The sequence below is a fragment of the Leptidea sinapis genome, chromosome 42 (assembly GCF_905404315.1).
Source record: "Leptidea sinapis chromosome 42, ilLepSina1.1, whole genome shotgun sequence".
Taxonomy (NCBI): Eukaryota; Metazoa; Arthropoda; class Insecta; order Lepidoptera; family Pieridae; genus Leptidea; species Leptidea sinapis.
Window position 1 is genome coordinate 6463294 of NC_066306.1, and position 21127 is coordinate 6484420.

The 21127-nt window shown below is 38.0% G+C and overlaps 1 protein-coding gene across 2 annotated transcripts in view; it reads left to right on the top strand.

The window, feature by feature from the left end:
• The first annotated feature begins 283 nt into the window (after window positions 1-283).
• LOC126976743 (cilia- and flagella-associated protein 57) overlaps window positions 284-21127 on the top strand; it is a 31552-nt gene continuing 10708 nt past the window's right edge. For both annotated transcript variants that reach the window (XM_050825302.1, XM_050825301.1), the window contains exons 1-16: window positions 284-430; window positions 1420-1569; window positions 3985-4264; window positions 6422-6538; window positions 8109-8266; window positions 9970-10079; window positions 11340-11445; window positions 13116-13257; window positions 14946-15150; window positions 16717-16934; window positions 18316-18464; window positions 19022-19436; window positions 19513-19653; window positions 19970-20110; window positions 20374-20517; window positions 20780-21011. In XM_050825302.1, coding sequence (XP_050681259.1) covers window positions 366-430; window positions 1420-1569; window positions 3985-4264; window positions 6422-6538; window positions 8109-8266; window positions 9970-10079; window positions 11340-11445; window positions 13116-13257; window positions 14946-15150; window positions 16717-16934; window positions 18316-18464; window positions 19022-19436; window positions 19513-19653; window positions 19970-20110; window positions 20374-20517; window positions 20780-21011 — 2773 coding nt within the window. In that variant the 5' untranslated portion in view covers window positions 284-365. The remainder of the gene's footprint in view (window positions 431-1419; window positions 1570-3984; window positions 4265-6421; window positions 6539-8108; window positions 8267-9969; window positions 10080-11339; window positions 11446-13115; window positions 13258-14945; window positions 15151-16716; window positions 16935-18315; window positions 18465-19021; window positions 19437-19512; window positions 19654-19969; window positions 20111-20373; window positions 20518-20779; window positions 21012-21127) is intronic.

Genomic DNA, 21127 nt, shown 5'->3' on the forward strand with positions numbered 1-21127 from the left:
ACTCAAAATTTCATGAGAATCGGTCAAGCCGTTTCGGAGACACGCCATGACACGAGAATTTTATATATTAGAGAAGATTATAGGTCCATCTGTTATATTACTACATCTCGAAGGTATTTAAATCAATTTATGTTCCAGTTTCATTACGGTCTATGTCTATTATTAGTCACATTCTGCCTTCTTGGTAAACTCGACTGACCTAATTTGAAGATCATTGACTACTCATTACTATGGCAACCCGTAAATATTTCAACTTTATATTGTGATTTTACTGCAACGAGAATCAGCTCTTTAATTTTAAAGATCTTCAAGTTTTAAAGATGTTTACTCATAATTTGTAATACTTTTGTGAGATCAAAGTAAACATGGCTATTAATACACCTCCGAATATAACTGCAAGAGTATTTTATGGATTACGTTCGGATATACAGTAAGATAATAACATCTAATCATTTTCAAATGTTTTAAGAGAAAATAGGTAGTGTATATAGTAGATTTTAGTGAAATTACTGGGCAAATGAGTCATAAATATCTTATTAAATTAAATTAAACCAAACTAGCGATGATTACTAAGTTTAGTCGCCCATTTCTGCCGTGAAACAGTAGTGAGTAAACATTATTGTATTTCGGTCTGCAGGGCGCCGGAGCTTGTAAAATTACTGGGCATATGAGACTAATACCTTATGTCTCAAGATGACGAGCGCAATAATTGTAGTGCCGCTCAAAATTTTTGGGTTTTTCAAGAATACTGTGCGGTGCTGCATTGTAATGGGCAGGGCGTATCAACTACCGTCAGCTGAACGTCCTGCTCGTTTCGTCCCTTATTGTCATAAAAAATAGACGATTATAATAAAGCTCTAGCTGGTTAATGTCATAATATAAAAGCGCAAGGCATTACGGCTTGTATTTAGATCGGAGACCTCCTCCCCCCGTCGTTTTCCTGCGTCCGAGGGTCGTGACTCCCGCGCTGCATCAGTTTCTCCCGTACGCCTCCCCTCCATCTGCTGCGATCCTTAGCCTTATGAAGGGCATCATGGAAGTTGATGTTTAGAGCAGATCGTATTTGGTCCGACCATCTCGTGGGACTGCGTCCTCTGAGACACCTGCCATCTACCTTGCCTGTCAGCATTAGCTGTTCCAGATTATGACCCTCTTTACGAGCAATATGTCCAAAGAATTCCAGCATCCTACGAAGGCATATTGTGGAAAGTCTAGTTTTGACGTTAAGTGCTCTTATTCTTACGTGTCTACGTTGGTGCGAAAGGCGGTCCATGGAATCTGCAGCATTTTTCTCCAGCACCACATTTCAAAGACAGACAAGACAAAATATATTTATTTCCCTTTCATGGCTAATTAATTATTGTAGAAATTGAAGGAATTACATTAAATGTAATATTAAATAATAGAAAAATGTTTCAGGTACAATGCTCACTATTTGTCCGAATCAGAAGTTTTGTATCCGGCTGGTGGTGTGATTGTGATCCACAATCATCTTCAGAAGAAACAGAAGTTCATAAGACTCCAGGATAAACATAAGCCAATCAAGTCGATAGTTTTAGCTCCAAATAGGTACTTACATTTCCTAAATATTACCCCTTAATGGAATATGAGACTTTTTTGTGTGTACCGCAACAGAGGGATCACATAGTATAGGACCCTCAACGGAAATTCAAGGCAGCTGGAACGAGATTTTGTAGAACAAAGTCCGTATTCCAGCAGGTGTCTATGGGAAATGCGCGATCAAATGTGTTGGTACTGTCTTCTATACGGTACAAAAGAGAGACACACTTGGTCATTTATTAAATTATTACGTATTCACACGCATATGGTACGCATGTAACTCTATGTGCAGTGCTCGCATGGAATAGTACTGCCCGTGCCACCACACTTTATATCTGTTGAAGGATATGGGTTCAAATTTAAATACAGGCGAAGACATTACTCAGTTTGATTATATCTGCTTTTTATATAAGCTACCCTCACGGTCTTTTTGTATTGCGCTACGAATCAGAAAATATAGACAGTGAATGATGCCGCCAATGCCTAACATCTTGTGGGCCATTTCTGTTGTTTGTTACCCAAAAAAGCCAAGGGGAGGGGATTTTTCCAATCCAGTAAAGCTATTTGTATATTGCGTTAGAAGTGTTTGGAGCAAGGGCGCCAGTACTTGACACCAACGAATGCGAAACATATAAATAACATAAGAGCAACTAATTCACGCCAGTTGTCCGTGTGAATAAGGTTGAGTCTATTCTACTATCTGCTTATTGGATATTTTATTGGTTAAAGGAATCTCTGAATCTGATGCAAGCACTTGTGTGTACCTATTGTGTAAAAAAAATTGATACCTATTATAGAAGGTTGGTAATCTAAGAAACGGTGCAAATTAATAAAATATTTTAAACAAATATTAAAAATAGACTTCAGGGTCAACATGCACGCTGTCTCGTATAAAAATTTATTTAAAGATAGAAAAACAGGCAAATATCATTGAGCTTATATTGATTGGTGAAGCTTTGCAGACAAAAAAGCGTAAGGCGAAACATTTTAGTTATTTCTAAGAACTTTTCTCGCAAAGAAGTTAATTGGGATCTTACCATATTACCTATTTTGAGTACGTCAGGTGAATGAAAATGCATTGTTTGACATTCAATATTTGTTCATGTACAGAGATGAAATAGAAAAAGAGAATGGTTGAAAGTTGATTGATTGCACAAATTTTAAGAGTGAATTTATAAGTATACAAGAATAAGGTCACCTGGAAGGCAAAACCAAATTTCAAAAATACAGCACGACAATACTTCAAGCCGGCCCACATTCTAGCGCTCTACAAAGCGCAGGTTTGGCCACACATGGAGTATTGCTGTCTTCTCTAGTCTGGCACACCCCAGTATCAGCTCGATCCATTTGACCGCGTGCAAAGCAGAACTTCGTCGTCGTCGTCTGCTTTGTGAACGGCTAAATCACTAGGCATTGCGTAGAGACGTCGTTTTATTGTATGTCTTCTACCGCATTTATAACGGGGAGTGTTCCGAAGAGCTGTTTCATCTGATGCCGTCGAATTCCACCTTCGCACAGCTGTGGAATGAGCTTCCTTGTGCGGTGTTTCCGGGACCACACGACATGGGTACTTTCATAAACAGTTAGACTAATATTTTGTGAGACGCCTCGCTCGGCGACTTTGGAATAATATCTGTCGGCTGTTGTGTTCTCAAACTGATACGATTTTGGGTTGGGTAGCTGACTTTCACTTCAATTACAAGGCCCCACTAATAATAAGAAAAATATGAAAGATTGGAAAGGAATGAAAGCCTGAAAAGAGTGAAGCCGAAGATACCTTGATAGATTTCCTTGTCAAGACCGTGGTAAATGTACCTTCGTAATCTTTGCCTCCTACGATGAATACAACGACACTTCAGTTGCAAAGAGTAACAATTCAGAAAATGGTTCTCAAACAAAATTCAAAAATCAACTCGAGTTGTTACTTGTATGAAATGAAAATATCCTAGACTTGAGAAGAAATAATGGAAGTAACAACTAAAGTGTATTCACTTATCTACTTGTTTATCTTTGGCATTAGTGGGTTATATTATTCGTTGGAACTAAGGTATCGACATATATGATGTACTCGTAGATTCTTATTTAATTCTTATTTCAACAGTAGGATGCTCCTTTGCACAGGAAGCCGGCTAGATTATGGGTACCACAACGGCGCCTTGCCGTGAAGCAAGTAATGTGTAAACATCTTGTGTCTTAACATCTTGTTTCAATTGTAGTGCCGCTCAGAATTATTGGGTTTTTCAAGAATCCTGAGCGGCACTGCATTGAAATGGGTAAGGCGTATTAATTACCATCCGCTCAACGTCCTGCCGTCTCGTCCCTTATTTTCATAAAAAAAAAACACTAGATGATCCGGGCTATGTGTGCTGCCCTGATATACATTACAATTACATTCAAATGTTCAATATCATACATATTTTCCAGGCGTTGGCTGGCACTGAACGAGATCGCCGAAGAGGGCCAAAAGCCAATCATAACAATATATGACCTCACTACATACAAACGTCGTAAGATTCTAACTGTGCCTTTCGAAAACTCTACCGCGCGGGAGTTCGCCTGCGTCCAGTTTTCCTTCGACTCGAAATACCTGGTGGCGATCACGGGCGAACCTGACTGGTGGTTGTATTATTACAACTGGGACAAAGGCAAAGTGGAGAGTCATGCCAAAGCACAAAACCCTAGCGGACAAGGAACGGTTGAGTGTGTTAGTGTTCTATTTTCATATACAAAAATTTAATTTATAATTTTAACACAAGGCTTGACGATTTATTATTATTAATGTTTTTATTTCCTTCTCCCCCTCGCATCGTATTCCTCATTGCTGAGGGTTGTGATTTCTATGAGGATTCAACTTTTTGACAATAGTTCGCCACCTGTGTTCTTTGGCTACGTGCAGTCCGTCATGAAGTCCGGTATCCAGAGATGTGCGGATTTGGTCAGACCATCATATAGGGCTGCGGACTATGGGGCGTCGTCCGTCTACCTTCCCAGTAACCATCAGTTGTTCGAGTCTGTTTTTTACACCTAGAATGTGAAGGATGGTGCGGAATTCTGTCCAAGGGATTTGAAAAATCTTTCTCTAGCACCACATCCTCCAAGGCATTCATCCGATCTCTGTCGGCCTTCTTTAGTGTCCATGTCTCAGCCCCATATCTAAATATATTTTTTTATATCTTGGTATTATGTAATTCAAATTCAAATTCTTATATTTTTATTCAAAATAGGATGTAACATCACTTATTGAAAGTCAAAAACTACCACCCATTCCAAAATGAATGCCTCAGACCTGACAAGAATGGGCGCAACAAACTCAGCGGGCTTTTTTTTCATCGAAAAAATATGTTTACAAAGTAATATTGTACAATTAAACGTATTATTTAATAGACTGAGGGCGGTCACTCCATTCCCAATCTGTGGTATCATTACGAAAGTCATTTATGTTACGGTAACCTTTACCACACAAACGTTTTATAACAATTCTTTTGAATAACGTAACTTTTGTGTTGAACATTTTCTGGGATCTTGTTGTAAAAGCATATACATCGCCCCACAAAAGACTAACTAACTCGACTTAGCCGAGTAGTAGGCATTATAAGTTTATGTAATAGTAATAGGTTTCAGGTGAAGCTATTTTTAAATTCAACCTTCTTTATTCAAACTATGAATTTTAAATCACGTATTAAATGTCAAAATCTACATTCCATCCTTTCGTAAATATTATCTTAAATCTCTTTTCAGGAAAAGGTATAGGATATACTATATCTATACAGGATAGGGATAGATTTTTGACGGTTTTGTAATAAAATTAACCGAAAGTATGGTTACGTATTTCTCATCGGATTTGTCATTCCCATTGGTCGTTCTTGATGTTCACGAAGATATTTACAAAACTGCCATAAATATATAACTGATTCTTGAGGGGGTGACAGAATTGATTGCAAGGATCTAGAGTGGTGTAGGACAGTTCAAAGACCTTTTGTTACGTGTGGCGTTCGCCATATTATCTTGACTATGCCGAGCTACATACATTAGTATGTAGCTCGTGTCAACATGTCCTGGGATAGCGTCGACGAGAACCGGAACAAACTTGTATCTGAAATCGAGACTATGCTTTGCAAAGTCTCGGAATGGGGCCGAAAAAATTTAGTCCAATTCAACCCCAAGAAGACACAAGTTTGTGCGTTCACCACTAAAAAGTCTCCCTTTGTCGTATCCCCTCGATTCGAGATCACTCCTCTTACTGCCACAGCCTGTATTGGCATAATTTATAAGGCGCAAATTCGGCCTCACATGGAGTTACCATTGTTCTCACCTCTGGGAAGGTGCTCCCCAGTACCAGCTTCTTCCATTTGACCGCATTCAACGAAGAGCGACTCGAATCATCGACGATCAATTCATCTTCGATCGGCTTTATTCTTTAGCATTGCATAGAGATGTGGGTTTTCTCTGCATCTTCTACCTCATTTATCACGGCGAGTGCTCAGAGGAGCTGTTCGGGTTGATTCCAGCGGCCGAATTCCACCACCAGACATTACGTGCAAAGTAACATCCGCATCACGTAGACGTCTGGCATTCCACAACAGCGCGTTTTGTTCGAAATTTCTTCCCTCGCACAGCCACTTTGTGGAATCAACTACCGGCGGCGGTCTTCCCGAACAGATACGATATGGCACCTTCAAGAAAAAAGCATACTCCCACCTTAAAGGCCGGCAACGCATTTCTTGACACACCTGTTGTTGCGGGGATGTCCATGGGCGGCTGCCTCACCTCTCCCCATCTCGTGAGCCTCTTGCATGTTTGCCCCCTCTCATATGAAAAAAAAAAATTAGTAGCAAACGTACTGATTTGATTATGACTACAGGTACAATGTAACCCTTCTGATGCAACTCTGGTGGTCATAACTGGCCCATACACGTTCCGTATTATGAATGTATCAGAAACTGTCTGGCGGCAGTGGGGATGGTGCAAAGCTGAGAATGTAAGTACTATTTAGTACACACCATAATAAGCGATTAGTAATGCAAGTATAGATACACCCTGAACAATTTGCCTTTATATACTAATGTAGCATTTTACTGGCAGTTCTATGATTCGAGTGCTAATATTGTTTGAGCTGTAGTATTAATTAGCTTCGTAAATGACTGCATTTATTGTACTTGACGCTTTGATGTATCGACTAACCTATTATGCAATGTAAGCGATCATTATTCACATGATTGTGCGCTGTTAACTATGGTTGCCAACCGCACTTTGAGTATTGTACTCTTTTGCATTTACTTTATCATCTATAATGCTCAGAGTATTTTTTTAATTTTTTTACTAATGAAAATATGGGACAAGACGAGCAGGACGTACAGCTGATGGTAATTGATATGCCCTGCCTATTACAATGCAGTGCCGCTCAGGATTCTTGAAAAACCCCAAACATTCTGAGCGGCACTACAAGCGCGCTTGTCACCTTAAGACATAAGATGTTAAGTCTCATTTGCCCAGTAATTTCACTAGCTACGGTGGCATTCAGACCGAAACACAGTAATGCTTACACATTACTGCTTTACGGAAGAAATAGGCGCCGTTGTTGTACCCATAATCTAGCCGGCATACTGTACAAAGGAGACTACCACTGGTATGCTCAATTATTCTCTTTACACTTAGCACATGCCCACCATGCGTATTAACATACCATAGAGAAAAAAAATACTCGTTAATAGTTGGAGGGAAAAACCTTTTCGCATATGTCATCATCAGCCGGAAGACCTCCACTGCTGGACAAAGGCCTCCCCCAAAGATATCTATGACGATCGGTTTGCACTGCCCTCATTCAACGTATTCCGGCGATTTTAAACAGATCGTCGGTGCATCTTGTGGGGGTATGTGGTCGCCATTCGAAGACATTACTGCCCCACCGGACATCTGTCCTTCGAGCTATGAGCCATGCCCACTGCCACTTAACATAATATGTATAAACTAATAAAAAAATATTCATATAATACGTAGAACCTAATAAGATCTCTTTGGCTACTTATACTATTTGTAGGAACCATTTTGGTTTCTGTGAAAAAAAATTAGCACAAAAATGTTGTTATTAAAGTTTTTAATTAAGCGTCAGTTGTCCCCAATAATAAATAAGTATTAATTTAATTTTTTATTACAATTCCAATCGACTGAATTATATGTAAGGATCATATAATTGTATGGATGAAAAAAGTTGTGAATTCAAGAATAACAAACACTTGTTTAATAATTACAAAAATTTACGAATTTATTTACCCCTTATCCGTGTTACTGATTCTGTTACACTAATTCCTTCAAAACTTACTAATTGCATCAGATTTACTTATAATTTTCGAAGTTTTGTGTTTACTAAGTGAATAAGATATCTTGGCGGTTTATCTTTGTTCTAATCATGGAATCCTTCTTCTTCTTCGTCCAAGAGTGTTCTTGATAGAGCGGTTGTGCCCATCACAAAGTGACATCTTTTGGGACAGATCTCATTAGCTGTCATTAGCATCATCAATCATGGAATTAACCAAATGTTTTACAATCAGATCAACATAACGACAAGTATGTGGCTAACACCAGACCGCATCTTGTTCGGGACAGATAACGGACTCATAATGCTCGTGGAAAATGGAGAGTTGAGGCACAACTGTGTCTTCAGGGCTGCTGAAGTTGTCGAAATGTCGCTGAAAAAGGTCGATGTTGAGTAAGTGAATTTAGTTGAACATTTATTAAGGCTACATTTAGTTTTAAGTGCCCATATTTGGCTTAGTTTTTGAATCGTTAAAGTTTTTTCTTGAGGTTTCTACGTGAGAGATAAGTAAGGAGGTTGGGATTTTTTTTTTAATATTTTTCTGTTAAGGAAGGCAATTGTAAGCGAGTGGTCTACTGACAGTAAGTAATCTACGGCACCGACTCTAATTTGCATCACCAAAGAATAACGAGTTGGTACGTACGTTTAATTTAGAAGTACCTGCCTTTTTTATGCCAAAGGAAGACAAACGGGTCTCCTGGTTAAGTGATCACCGCTGCCGCTGATCACCGTGAATGTGTCACAGGTGCGTTGCGGGCGATTAAGGAAGGTGTTTGCGCTTTTTTGAAGGTGACCATGTGGTATCGTCCCGGAAACACCGCACAAGGAAGATCATTCCACAGCTTTGTATTAAGTGGGAGAAAGCTCCTTGAAACCGCACTGTGGAGGACCACCACACATCCAGATGGTGGGTATGATATACAAATTTGTGGCGTGTTGCGCGAAGGTAAAATTCAGTGGCAGGAATCCGATGAAACAGCTCTTCGGAACACTCCCCGTGATAAATGCGGTAGAAGGCACGCAATTAAGCAACGTCTCTATGCAACGCCAAGTGATCCAGCCGTTCACAGAGCACTGGGTCCCCAACTATTCGAGCTGCTCTGCGTTGGACGTGGACAAATGGATCTAGCTGATACCTACGAATTGATCTGCATCCGCTGCTAAATGTAAATCTTTGGTGACAGGTATTTGAGTTGCAGCTGCTCTACAAAATTCAAATAAAAAAAAAGATCTCTAGACGTTTACAGCTTCCGTCATTTTACATTATAGGTAGGTATAATATAATCTGTGCAAATTGATGCATATAAACTCACTCCTTATATGTTTTAATTAATTTTTATTTTCAGTAGAGTTTGGAGATTATAGAAGTATGAACCTACATACTCTTAAATTAAATAATCATTTTGTGAGCATAATACTGAGATAATTTAATCTGTTAACAACATGTCACACGACACCTGGCCCAGTAAATGAGCTTTTAAATATTTCAATTTAGCCCCCACCCCGCTTTCGTGGTTTCGTTGAAGGTCCTATTCGGATCCTTTACTATGATAGTTTTTTTTATGACAGTAAGGGACGAGACCAGCAAGATGGTAATTGATACGCCCTGCCCTTTAAAATGCAGTACCGCTCAGGATTTTTGAAAGACCCAAAAATTCTGAGCGGCGCTACAGTTGCGTTCGTCACCTTGAGACTTAAGTTATCAAGTCTCATTTGCCGAGTAATTTCACTAGCTACGAAGCCATTCAGACCGAATCACAGTAATGCTTACACATTACTGCTTCACGGCAGAAATAGGCGCCGTTGTGGTACCCATAATCTAGCCGACATCCTTTGCAAAGTAGCCACTGGTAAATTATTATAACAAACTGATACTTTAATTTTAATTATGTAACCAGATTTTCCTGTTTACTAGCTTTTTAGGTTTAAAAAAAACTTTGATATTGATAGATTGTAAAATTACTGTTTAGATTATTTTTTTTTCTTCGACGTCGACGACGTTTCAAGACTTTTGCACCCTTCCGTCGTGTACACTTAAGTTACAGTAAGTAGATTAAAATTGTGTAACACTTATGTAACATCTTTTGATATTTTAGGGCAGATGAAGGTGATAAGGCGAGTGTATCAAGTGCAAAACAGGAAGCCTCCTCTGAACATGTGTCCACTCAAAACTATCCTGTTACATGTTTCGTTAATTTTTCTAAAGGTATGACAGTATTATAAGCACACAGTGTATCTAGTGAAGTAAAATACTGTCGTCATAATTCTTATTTCGGGAACAGGAAGTGTATTATGATGTGGCAGTATTGTGCACTGGGATAAAAGAGGTTCCATTTCAGACCAAATCTGTGTATCTACCCTTTACAAATAATACAGACAGTATTACAATATTTATACAATATTATTTGAGGCGAGATATCAATCCGAGATTCTATCCATATTAGTATGAAGCGCAATTGCATTATTAAAAATAGTTTATAAACACCATCAGTCATATGCTGGTTCCAATTTAGGATCATCTCATATTCGTAACTGCTCGTCTACTGCGCAAAAGAATTCCCGATGAAATAATTTCTGTTCAAAGTATTCTATCTGACATGCCATAGAAAACTCTTTATTTCCAACAGGTTTTGCACAAAAATAACTTTAGTACAGTGCCGTGTCAGCATCACAGATTTCTCTCGAATCCATATAGAAATTCGCGACATATGGCCGGAACAAGTTTGTCGCTTAACTGAAGATGTTATGGAGTTACAACTAAAATACAATAACGCTGAATAAGGGACTACGCGCACTTATTCAGCTCCATTCGCGTTTCGCTGAACGATTTTGGTCTCACTTATACAGCTCTGCTTCTATCAGCCCCGAACGAAACTTTAAATCACGTCTGCACTCTTTAATCTTTGCGTGCATAATGATTACGTCAAATCAGTGCAGGAACAATACAGGTCGCAACTTGTCCTAAAGAGCTGTTCCTCCGCATTCGACGGCGAACAGCGGTGTACGCGGCGGAACAGCGCCGAACGCTCTCTATTATTCGCATAATAAAAACACATTTATCCTCATTTAATGCTGGTTTGCCGCGAAAGCAGAATGGACGCGGAAAGCTGAATCGACGCGTATACGTCTCCATACAAAATTGTTGTTTTCTATGGACAAAAGCTGAAAAGTGCTGAATAAGTGCGCGTAGTCCCTAAGAATTTTTAGACCAATGGGCCTAGCACTCAAGGAGTTTTATTCGCCTGGCGCCAATTTTTCCGCAAAATTCAACGATATTATTATATTCGTAGACAGGTTCCTCCCGTTAGGCGCAATTTAGATGCGCGAGACATGTTTTTGTTGTACATTTTATTTTTGGGCAGAAATTACAAAAATTACTAGTAATTTTATCCACCATAGCTTGTGTGTGAATTTTATGTGGTGAATTTTTCACTAAGAGCTTGCTCTAAAAGTGGTATATTTTTAGGGTTTGCCTACGCCTGCGGCGAGGGCTACGTGCACATGTTCGAAAAGGAAACGCCGCATCACTGGAGGAAAAGGAACCTCTTTCGTATTTCTAAAAACTCTTACAAGTACGTTTCATATATAGGAGCTTAATGTGCGAGGGTAACACTGAAAATGTTTAGAACTGGCCAGTTAGAAACATTGCTAATGAACACTTTTTTTGAATTTCAATCTTAGAACTCCTTGGTAATCTAATTCTTGGTAAATTTGGTAATCTTGTAGTATATTGCATTCATTTGTCATTTGTATTTGTGAATTGGTGGCAAATCTAAAGCTCTTGTTACATGTGAAAATGAACCTAATGCGAGAAAATTTTCGTTCAATGATTTATTATGACTTTTGTTGTGGGCTTACTCAACAACGAAGCTATGATAGGCTACCATTAGCATTTCTTAATTAAGCCCCATCTCGTGCCACTATTTACAATTGGTTTAACGAGTTTAAGCGTGAACGTAGCAATCTCAATGATGATCCGCGTGAGGGACGTCCTTTAACAGCGACTACTGAAGATAACATCAGTGCTGTGCGACGCATGATAGAGGAAGATAAGAGAGTGACCTATCAGCAGATACGGGCAAGCCTAGGCATTGGTATGAGTCAAGTTCAAAAATATTACATGAACATTTAGGCGTCAGGAAGCTTTGTACCAGATGGATTCCCCATACTTTAACCGACGACCAGAAACACCTTCGCATGGACTGGTGTCGCCAAATGTTAGATAAGTTCAACGTTGCGTTGGTGACTCAAATGCTATATTTGACATCGTCATAGGTGATGAAAGCTGGATATGTTGCTGCGAACCGGAAACCAAAAACAATCAGCTCAGTGGGTGTTTCCTTTCAAGGATCGGCCAACTAACGTAAAGAAAGTAAGAAGTCAAGGACAAAAGATGATTGCCTCATTCTTTGGTCGGAAAGGTCATTTCGCGACAGTTGTGCTAGAAGATGGAAGGACAGTTACTGCAGACTGGTATGTCAATCGCTGTTTACCAGTTGTCTTGGAAAAATTCAACAGCAGCGCCCTCGAAGCAGGATCCTCCATCACCACGAAAATGCTTCAGCGTACTCCGCAAAACGGACTGTTGAATATTTGACTATTGCAGGTGTCGAGATAATGAGTCATCCGCCATACAGTCCTGACCTGGCGCCCTGCGACTTTTATTTATTCCCAAGAACTAAAAATAAAATTCGAGCTATTCGCTTTACGAGCCCTGAAGATGCGGTGAAAGCGTACGAAAATGCCATAGAAGAGATCCCTAAGGAAGAATGGGCCTACTGCTTTTCTCAGTGGTTCCATCGAATCCGACGATGAGTAGAGAGGAACGGAGATTACTTCGAAAAACAATAAAAGTATTGACAACTTTCTACATTAAGCAGTTTTTCATTTTTTAAACATTTTCAGTGTTACCTAGCTACAAGTTTTATTAGTGGTATAGCTTTACATGTAGCGCATCGTACCTAAAAGAACATTTGGTCCAGCGACAAACGTCGCGTTGCAGTGCAGTTGCAGTTTTTAAGTAGAATAGCCATGCTGTTATCGAATAAGTTCGATTTCTTAAAGTCCTCGAGAGCCGGAGAACTCTAACCGCAGAACTAGGTTATGCACCTTGCGGATCGCATGATTTTCTCGTTCAATTCATCTAAATTATATAAATTAGTGTAAGAAGGTAAAAATTTTATGAAGTGTAAGACTACCAGTCTTTTTCTTTGTTAATTTTCATTATTCATTGTGTGTCCAGGCATACCCGAGAATATCCAACATGGTCTCCGCTTGATGCTATCCAGCATATAGCAATAGATCCCAACCAGGAGACATTGTTAATCACTACATTGAGGGTACAGTTATACACCGTGAAATTATTTGGACAACACATGTTGCAAGTATGTATTTTTCAGCAGTAGAACTTAAGTGGCATAAAAGTCATAAAAGGCATTTATTTTCTCAAAATTGATTCCTTTAGAATTATTTTTGATGTCATTTCTAATAACTACAACATGCTACTACCGCTTCGGAAACAAACGGCGCTCTGAGAGAGAAGAAGCGGCGCAAGAAACTCTACCAGCATTCTTTTTTTGCGCTCTTTTCAATAAAAATATACAATATTGTACAGTCATTTCTATCGCTATAAATTTAATCATAATCTAGTCCCAGGCTGTCCGATCATTTAGATATTCAGCAGTGGAGTAATAGGATTTAATCCTAGTGCTTGGTGCTTGCGGGACGGTACTGCTTAGACACATATTTTATTCCACAATACTGTGTGTTCTAGTCAAAGAGGGTGTGGCTGATATAACTTGTAAAGGACCAGTTAATCTATTTGACTATGATACCAAATAATTAGTAATGTTAGTAGGCTGTTACAACAGTAAGTGTGCCATGTATAAAGATTATAATCTATATTATATATATAAAAGTGAATGTATGTTTGTATGTTCCCTAATAACTCCTTAACTATTCGAGCGATCTCAATGAAATCCTTTGTAATAGATTCGTTGAAGCTCAAGGAAGGTTTACATATATAGTTTATATGGCAAAAGTAGTATAATGATTTCCTCAAATAAAACTTCGATTTTAAGTGTACTTTATCAGCTTTATTTATTTTAACTGTTCCATAACTTAAATCAATAAAATAAAAAATTGAAAATATTTTTTAATAAATATAATCTGCCGAAAAACATATTTTATTGTAAAAAAGACGAAAAAAGCAAAAATAAATAACAGAAAAAAAAACTAAAAAAACACGTTTGTAAAGAAAACCAAACTTGTTTTTTGTATTTTGTTATATCTTATATCTTCTAAATGACTACTTTTACCAATATTTGTGAATAAAACAATTATAGCTTTGGATCGAAAGAGAAACGCGATATTGTGTTTCGAGCCGTGCGCAAAAGAAGGATTCAGTTTTTTTTTTAATGAAAATATGGGACGAGACGATTAGGACGTTCAGCTGATGGTAATTGATACGCCCTGCCTATTACAATGTAGTGCCGCTCATGATTCTTGAAAAGCCCAAAAATTCTGAGCGGCACTATAATTGCGCTCGTCACCTTGAGACATATGATGTTAAGTCTCTTTTGCAGTAATTTCACTAGCCACGGCGCCCTTCAGACCGAAACACAATAATGTTAATACATTACTGCTTCACGACAGAAATAGGCGCCGTTGTGGTAACCATAATCTAGCCGGCATCCTGTGCAAAGGAGCCTCCCACTGGTAAATTCTATAACTCCCATTTAGTTCAAAGTTTCGTTCTTTCTCTGTCTACCTATGCTGTTGATATGCAAATTCCAATATTGGATATTTATGTATATCACTTACAGTCAGATTCTATCATCCATTTGTAAATATTTTCCCCGGGCCTGAGAAGTACTACGGGAGCAAATACTTACGATAAATCGCATTTTATATAAATTAAAAAAAAGTGAAACCTCTAGTTTAGACTTCGTTTCATTGTGCGTCCTCTACTGATATATTGTCAAGGAAGGTCCCGAAGCTGTTTGACCTGATCCTGGCTCCAGGCAGTGTTTCCAAATTCCAATTTCTCAAATACTCCATGTTCCTGTTCCAGAGTCCAGAAATAGCTTTCACAGAGCTTGGCGCTGCCATGCACTATGGTCGTATAAATTCACTCTCACTTTGTGCATGGAAACCAATATTTATGACAGCTGGTGAGCAAGACAAGAGTTTAAGGATATGGAACTATATGACAGACGATGTTGAACTGATAAAAATTTACCAAGAAGAAGTTTACTGTGTGTCACTGCATCCTTCAGGTAGGTGATGCTCTAAATCGTACACTCTTAACAATTATTATGTACTTCAACAAATGTCTTTAAAATAATAATATGTACTAAGCCTACATGATAGTTACCACTAATATCTTTATCAAGTACCCACCAATCCAGTCAGGTAGCCAAAATAAATAGGCAGAATAATGGAGTAATATGCATGTTTTCTGGAAAAAATAAATGAGACTAAAGGGCATCTTACCTTCAATCTGTTAGTTCATCCACTAGTCCAGGTAGATATGTGGAAATATCTTCAATCAGAATATTCAGCAAATCTTTAGACAGTAGTGTAGTACCTGTAGTTTGAAATAAAGTCGGCATCGCGAAAAATTGTTCTCTCGTAATTCACGAGCTTGACGAGGCTTTCGTAAATCGTCTGATTTTGTGGTTCGTTTTAATAAATACATAATGCACGAGCAGTCATTGTAAACAAAAATGTACTAACAAATATTCACCTAGCTTCTAAAATTTTATCGGTTTGTTTATATTTTGAGGGGATCGCCTACAAAATAGTAGCCTTTGATTTTGACAAGTCAAATCGAGGCTGTGGGCGAGGCGGTCGTAGAAGTCTAGGCGTTTTCTGCTTATCGAATACCGATTGTCATAGAAGAATTTTCGATCTATTCAACCTTGAGTAGTTCCATAAAAAGCCGTAAAGTTTCGTTGCTGCGTGAGCGAAGTTAGTGAATATGAAATTGACAATCGCCGCTGGCACAGCGTCGAGCTGGAGCACTGCAGGACTGTCGTAGTCGTTACGGTTAACTGATTAATTTCCTTTAAATTAAAACAAATGGAAAGTATATTTACAAAAACATTTTTAAATTATTGAATTGATAATTGTCTAGTAGAGTTATTGTTCTTACATATTTATTTATTATTTTGTATAATATTAAAGAATGGACAGATATTAACTTTATTTTTCAAGAACAAAATAGCACCTTTATGTATTAAAAGCTCGCTAAGAGACCCTGTAATTAGTCAACCATAGATTTCCGTCAGATAAGCAACTTAATGCATAAAAATCACAAAGTAAACTATTACTTTCAAATCTTGTAATATATAAAAGTAGGTAATGGTCCGATTAAAATAGTTGTCATAGAAAGCGCGGGGGTCACCACACATCGCATTTTCGTACAATCAAAGTTCGCCCTGCATTACCAATGGGAGGCTCCTTTGCACAGGCTGCCGGCTAGATTACGGGTAACACAACGGCGCCTATTTCTGCCGTGAAGCAGTAATGTGTAAGCAATACTGTGTTTCGATAAGAAGGGCGCTGTAGCTAGTGAAATTACTGGGCAAATGAGACTTAACATCTTATGTCTGAAGGTGACGAGCGCATTTGTAGTGCCGCTCAGAATTTTTGGGTTTTTCAAGAATCCTGAGCGGCACTGCATTGTAACGGACAGGGCGCATCAGTTTAGTTTCATAAAAAAGAAATGCGTGGCCAAGTGCAATATACAAGACATTTGGAGTAGCATCAATGGTTTTATTAATTTGAACCTTACAGTAATCTACCAAGGTGTAAGTATTACATAATTGTGTTCCTCGCAGGTCTGTTCGCAATAGTCGGATTCTCCGATAAGCTTCGTTTTATGGTAGTACTGATTGATGATTTTGAAGTGATGCGGGAGTTTCCAATCAGAAATTGCAAGTGTGCCAAATTCAGTACGAACGGGCACATGTTCGCCGCTGTGAACGGCCAAGTTATTCAAGTATTTTCGTCGGTGTCCTTTCAGAATGTGTTTAATTTGAAAGGACACAACGGAAGGGTATGTCTTTTTCTTTTTTTCATTTGTCTTAATATCTGTCATACTTCTTTAGGTTAGGTTCATTTTTGGAATAAACAAATGACGTAATGCTGGAATTAACGGCATAATGAAGACTAGGATTGTAAAAGTATTATTTAATGCCAGATCCGCCACTACATTCCGCCCTACCTACCTCTGAGACCTTTGAGGTGAATTTTATTGAAGTAGGCGTTACTTTGCGGAAATCCATTGTACATATGATTTGAGTTTTCTTTAGTGTTAATTCGTTAATTGATTAATTAGTCTCGAGGCGAAACACGTGTCGAATTGTTTAAAGACATATATTGGCGGAATTAACACTAAAGAAAACTCAAATCATTTATATACCTTTGAGGTGATTCACGTGCGTTTTGTTTAGCTATAAAAAAACAAATCTTTTTAAACATAGTTACGTATATTCGCTAGAATCGAATAGAAATATATTTATTTACCATTGGCAGTAACAAATTCCAAGAACACTTGCTTAGTTAAACGTCATGAAGTTACATCAGTTCGTAATGGGGCCTGGGAAGAGGATCTGATCAGAAACTCCCATCCCATCTTTAAAAGATTTACCAGTGGGAGGCTCCTTTGCGCAGGATGCCCGCTAGATTATGGGTACCACAACGGCGCCTATTTCTGCCGTGAAGCAGTTATGTGTTAGCATTACTGTGTTTCGGTCTAAAGGGCGCCGTAGCTAGTGAAATTACTGGGCAAATGAGACCTAACATCTTATGTCTGAAGGTGACGAGCGCAGTTGTAGTGCCGCTCAGAATTTTTGGGGTGTTTCAAGAATCCTGAGCGGCACTGCATCGTAATGGGCAGGTCGTATCCATTACCATCAGCTGTACGTCCTGCTCGTATCGTCCCTTATTTTCATTAACAAAAATCTGTAAAATATTATAATAACTTAGCCTACTTAATATATTATCAAATTTTAGGTGGCCTGCGCAGAACCAGGCAAGGACCATGCATCATTATCCTCTTTCGGCCGTTCCCAATATTTAGTATATCTCCGGTTGTGGCGTACTTGAGATAAAAATCGTAACTATCGTTGACTTTTCTGTCCCAATAAACTTATCGACGGTAACTCACCTTAACCGTACACGCTGTCTGTCAATGGGAAGACGTACCTATAGTTTACCAGCGATAGAAGTTTTTATGGAAATTGCAATTTACGTGACCCAATATAAGGCGATTAGAATGACTATTTATTTATGATATTGGGACTGCTTCAGATTATTGACAGCTAATTAGTAACAGTAGAAGGTAGTAATTTATCTCTAACTGTAGATAGCATATTGGGAACGGCCATAAATAATCTACTATATATCTGTACTAAAGTAGCTCCATTCTTTTCTAGATCACATGCTTAGCATGGTCGGCCCAGGATCTAACTTTAGTTTCATGTGGCACAGAAGGTGCAGTTTATGAATGGAACATGTCATCGGGACAACGGGTTGGAGAAGTCATATTAAAGACCAACCAATTCAGTGGATGTGCAATTAATGCGTACGTTTGACAATTAAACGACTCAAAGTCAATTTTTTTAAATTTTAATCGTTATAAATAAAATAGTCTACTATTGAAAGAGAATCCGGTTTCTCCTGAAACACACACACACAAATACAGTATGCTGCGTGATGGCCAAACTCCATACCATAGGAGTAGCGAAAAGTTGTAATGATGCTTGGCCCGATTTTGATGAAAACGGATATTATTATTGTTTGAAAAATCCTTACTAGGAATGGGACATGTATATTTTTTAAAGACACTGTTTTTGTTACATTAGTAGTGTCGCTAAAATGTGTTTCGAATTCTGGGATGTTAAGAAAATTCAATACTTTGGATATCTGTTTTCACTTTTTATGCGGTTTTGTCATTCACGTATTCATTTTCATTCAAGTCTGTCTTGCTTTCAAATACCCTTATTGTACATTAAAAAATGCCGAAATGAGTTACATTTCTATATTCATAAATTTGTTTTTTTTTTATAATTGTTCACATGATATTAATAGGCTATATAACTCTAGGTATTATGAAAATCAAATTTTCAAACATCCTTTCAGAAATGGCAAAACCACGTTTGGTGTAGGAAGTGATGGTGATATCAAAGAAATTGGCGCAAACACAATACGCAGAAGTATTAGTCTCATAGGAACATCACTCGATACGATAGTGTTATCTCGCTCCGACTTAATGCTATTCATAACTGGAGGAGAAGGAGGGGTAGTTGCTGTTCAACTACCACTTCTAGATAAGGCGATTTTCAACGAATTTCATATGCATAATAAGAAAGTTACAGCCATTGCTCTGTCCTACGATGATCAAACGCTAGTGTCTGTGGCAGAGGATGCCTCTATTTGTATCTGGAGACTCACAAACGCTGAAGGCAGAGCTGTTGCTTTAGACAAAGATTTTGCTTATTCGAAGGAAATACTTATAAGCAAAAAGGATTTACAAGAGAAGCTAAATAATATATACGTATGTACTAGCTGTTGTAATTATCATTCGGTAAATAGTTTCAACGAAGCACTTAACCCTTGCTTACATTTTCCAGTTACTTAGTACTCGAATGAGTGAGCTTGAAACTGAGCATACATATCAACTGCGACAAGCGGAAGCGACACAGGCGGAGAAATTAAAAGAAGTTCATGAAGGTTACTGCGCTGCTATTGAAGAGTTGAAAGAAAAGAATGAGGTTCAATATAAATATTTGATAAATTATCATATCGTATCGCTGAATCTTTAAGGCTTGTAACTTGTAAGCTGAAAGTCCGCGAGTGTCGGAACTGACAGCTAGTATACTTTTATTTTTGTTTTCTCTTTTGTTCAGAACAAAATAGAATGCAATTTCTTGCATACAAGAAACATTAAAACTTGTAATATTATGTTATTGTAAACAATGACTAAGTCCCCTTGTAAGTGCGAATGAGAGCGCAACGTTGATAATACCGTTCCCTCTGTGGCTTTAGTGATATGAGTAAGGTAGACCATAAAATATGCCTTTATTTTAGCAAATGGAAAATGAGCATACGCACGAGATTGGTATGATACAACAGGATATTGCCAAGCTTCGTTCGGGACATGAAAGAACTTTACAAGCATTAGAAGCTGATTTCAACATCAGACTAATAAGTGAATATGATAGATATCAGGTAATTGTAGTTTTCGTATCACTGTCCAAAATGGCTAAGTTTTGTTTGTGTAGATGTAGATTTTATTTTTTTAGATATATAATAGGATTTTTTAATATTTCTAAAACTAATACATCGTATTTTTTGTCTTTTGCTAAAACAACTGTTTAGCTTATTTGAGATTCTTCCTAAAACATCAGAAATAATGGTAAAATAGTATACAAAAATCATGTGTTTGTGACTTTTAATTGAATATTTGACTTTGGTTTTGTTCAACATCTTAGAATCTGGAGGATAAAACAGCAAGAATGAGAAAAGAATACGAACAGAGACTAGAAACTCTAGCTGAGAGCAAACGACTTGCACTACGAGAATTAAATGATATGTTTGAAAGGAAATTAGAGGAAAAGGATACGATCTTATTAGAGGTACCTACAGCCGAATATTTAATAAAAAATAATTGCACTAGTATACTGGTTTGAAATCTTAATTTAGACATTGTCTTCGAAAGAAGATGTTTGCTAGAATTATCTTTATAATTCTAGTTTTAGTCCCATTAGATGCTGATCTTTTATGTAGTGAATCTACCAAGTCGAGTCAAGCCTAAGCCAGGCTCATCATAAGTAAGTGCAATTGTCAAAAAACAAACTGTCGTGAATATATTCAATTATATCTTTCTTTCTTAAATAGTTACAAGAACAAGCTGATATGGAAAAAAAAGAACACGAGACTATAAAATCGTCTATTGAAGAGGATGCTGATCGAGAGATTATTGAAATCAGAACGGCTTATGAAGTCCAACTGAAGGAAGAAAAAGATGCGAATGTAAGATTAAAGGGTGAAACTGGTTTGATGAAAAAGAAGTTAATATCAGCACAGAAGGATATTGACGAGTTCAAACACCAAGTGGTGCAGCTTAAAGGTAAAATGAGCGCAGTTAACTTGTAACTTAGTTCCTTTTTTTTATGAAAATAAGGGACGAGATGAGCACGACGTTCAGCTGATGGTAATTGATACGCCCTAGCCATTACAATGCAA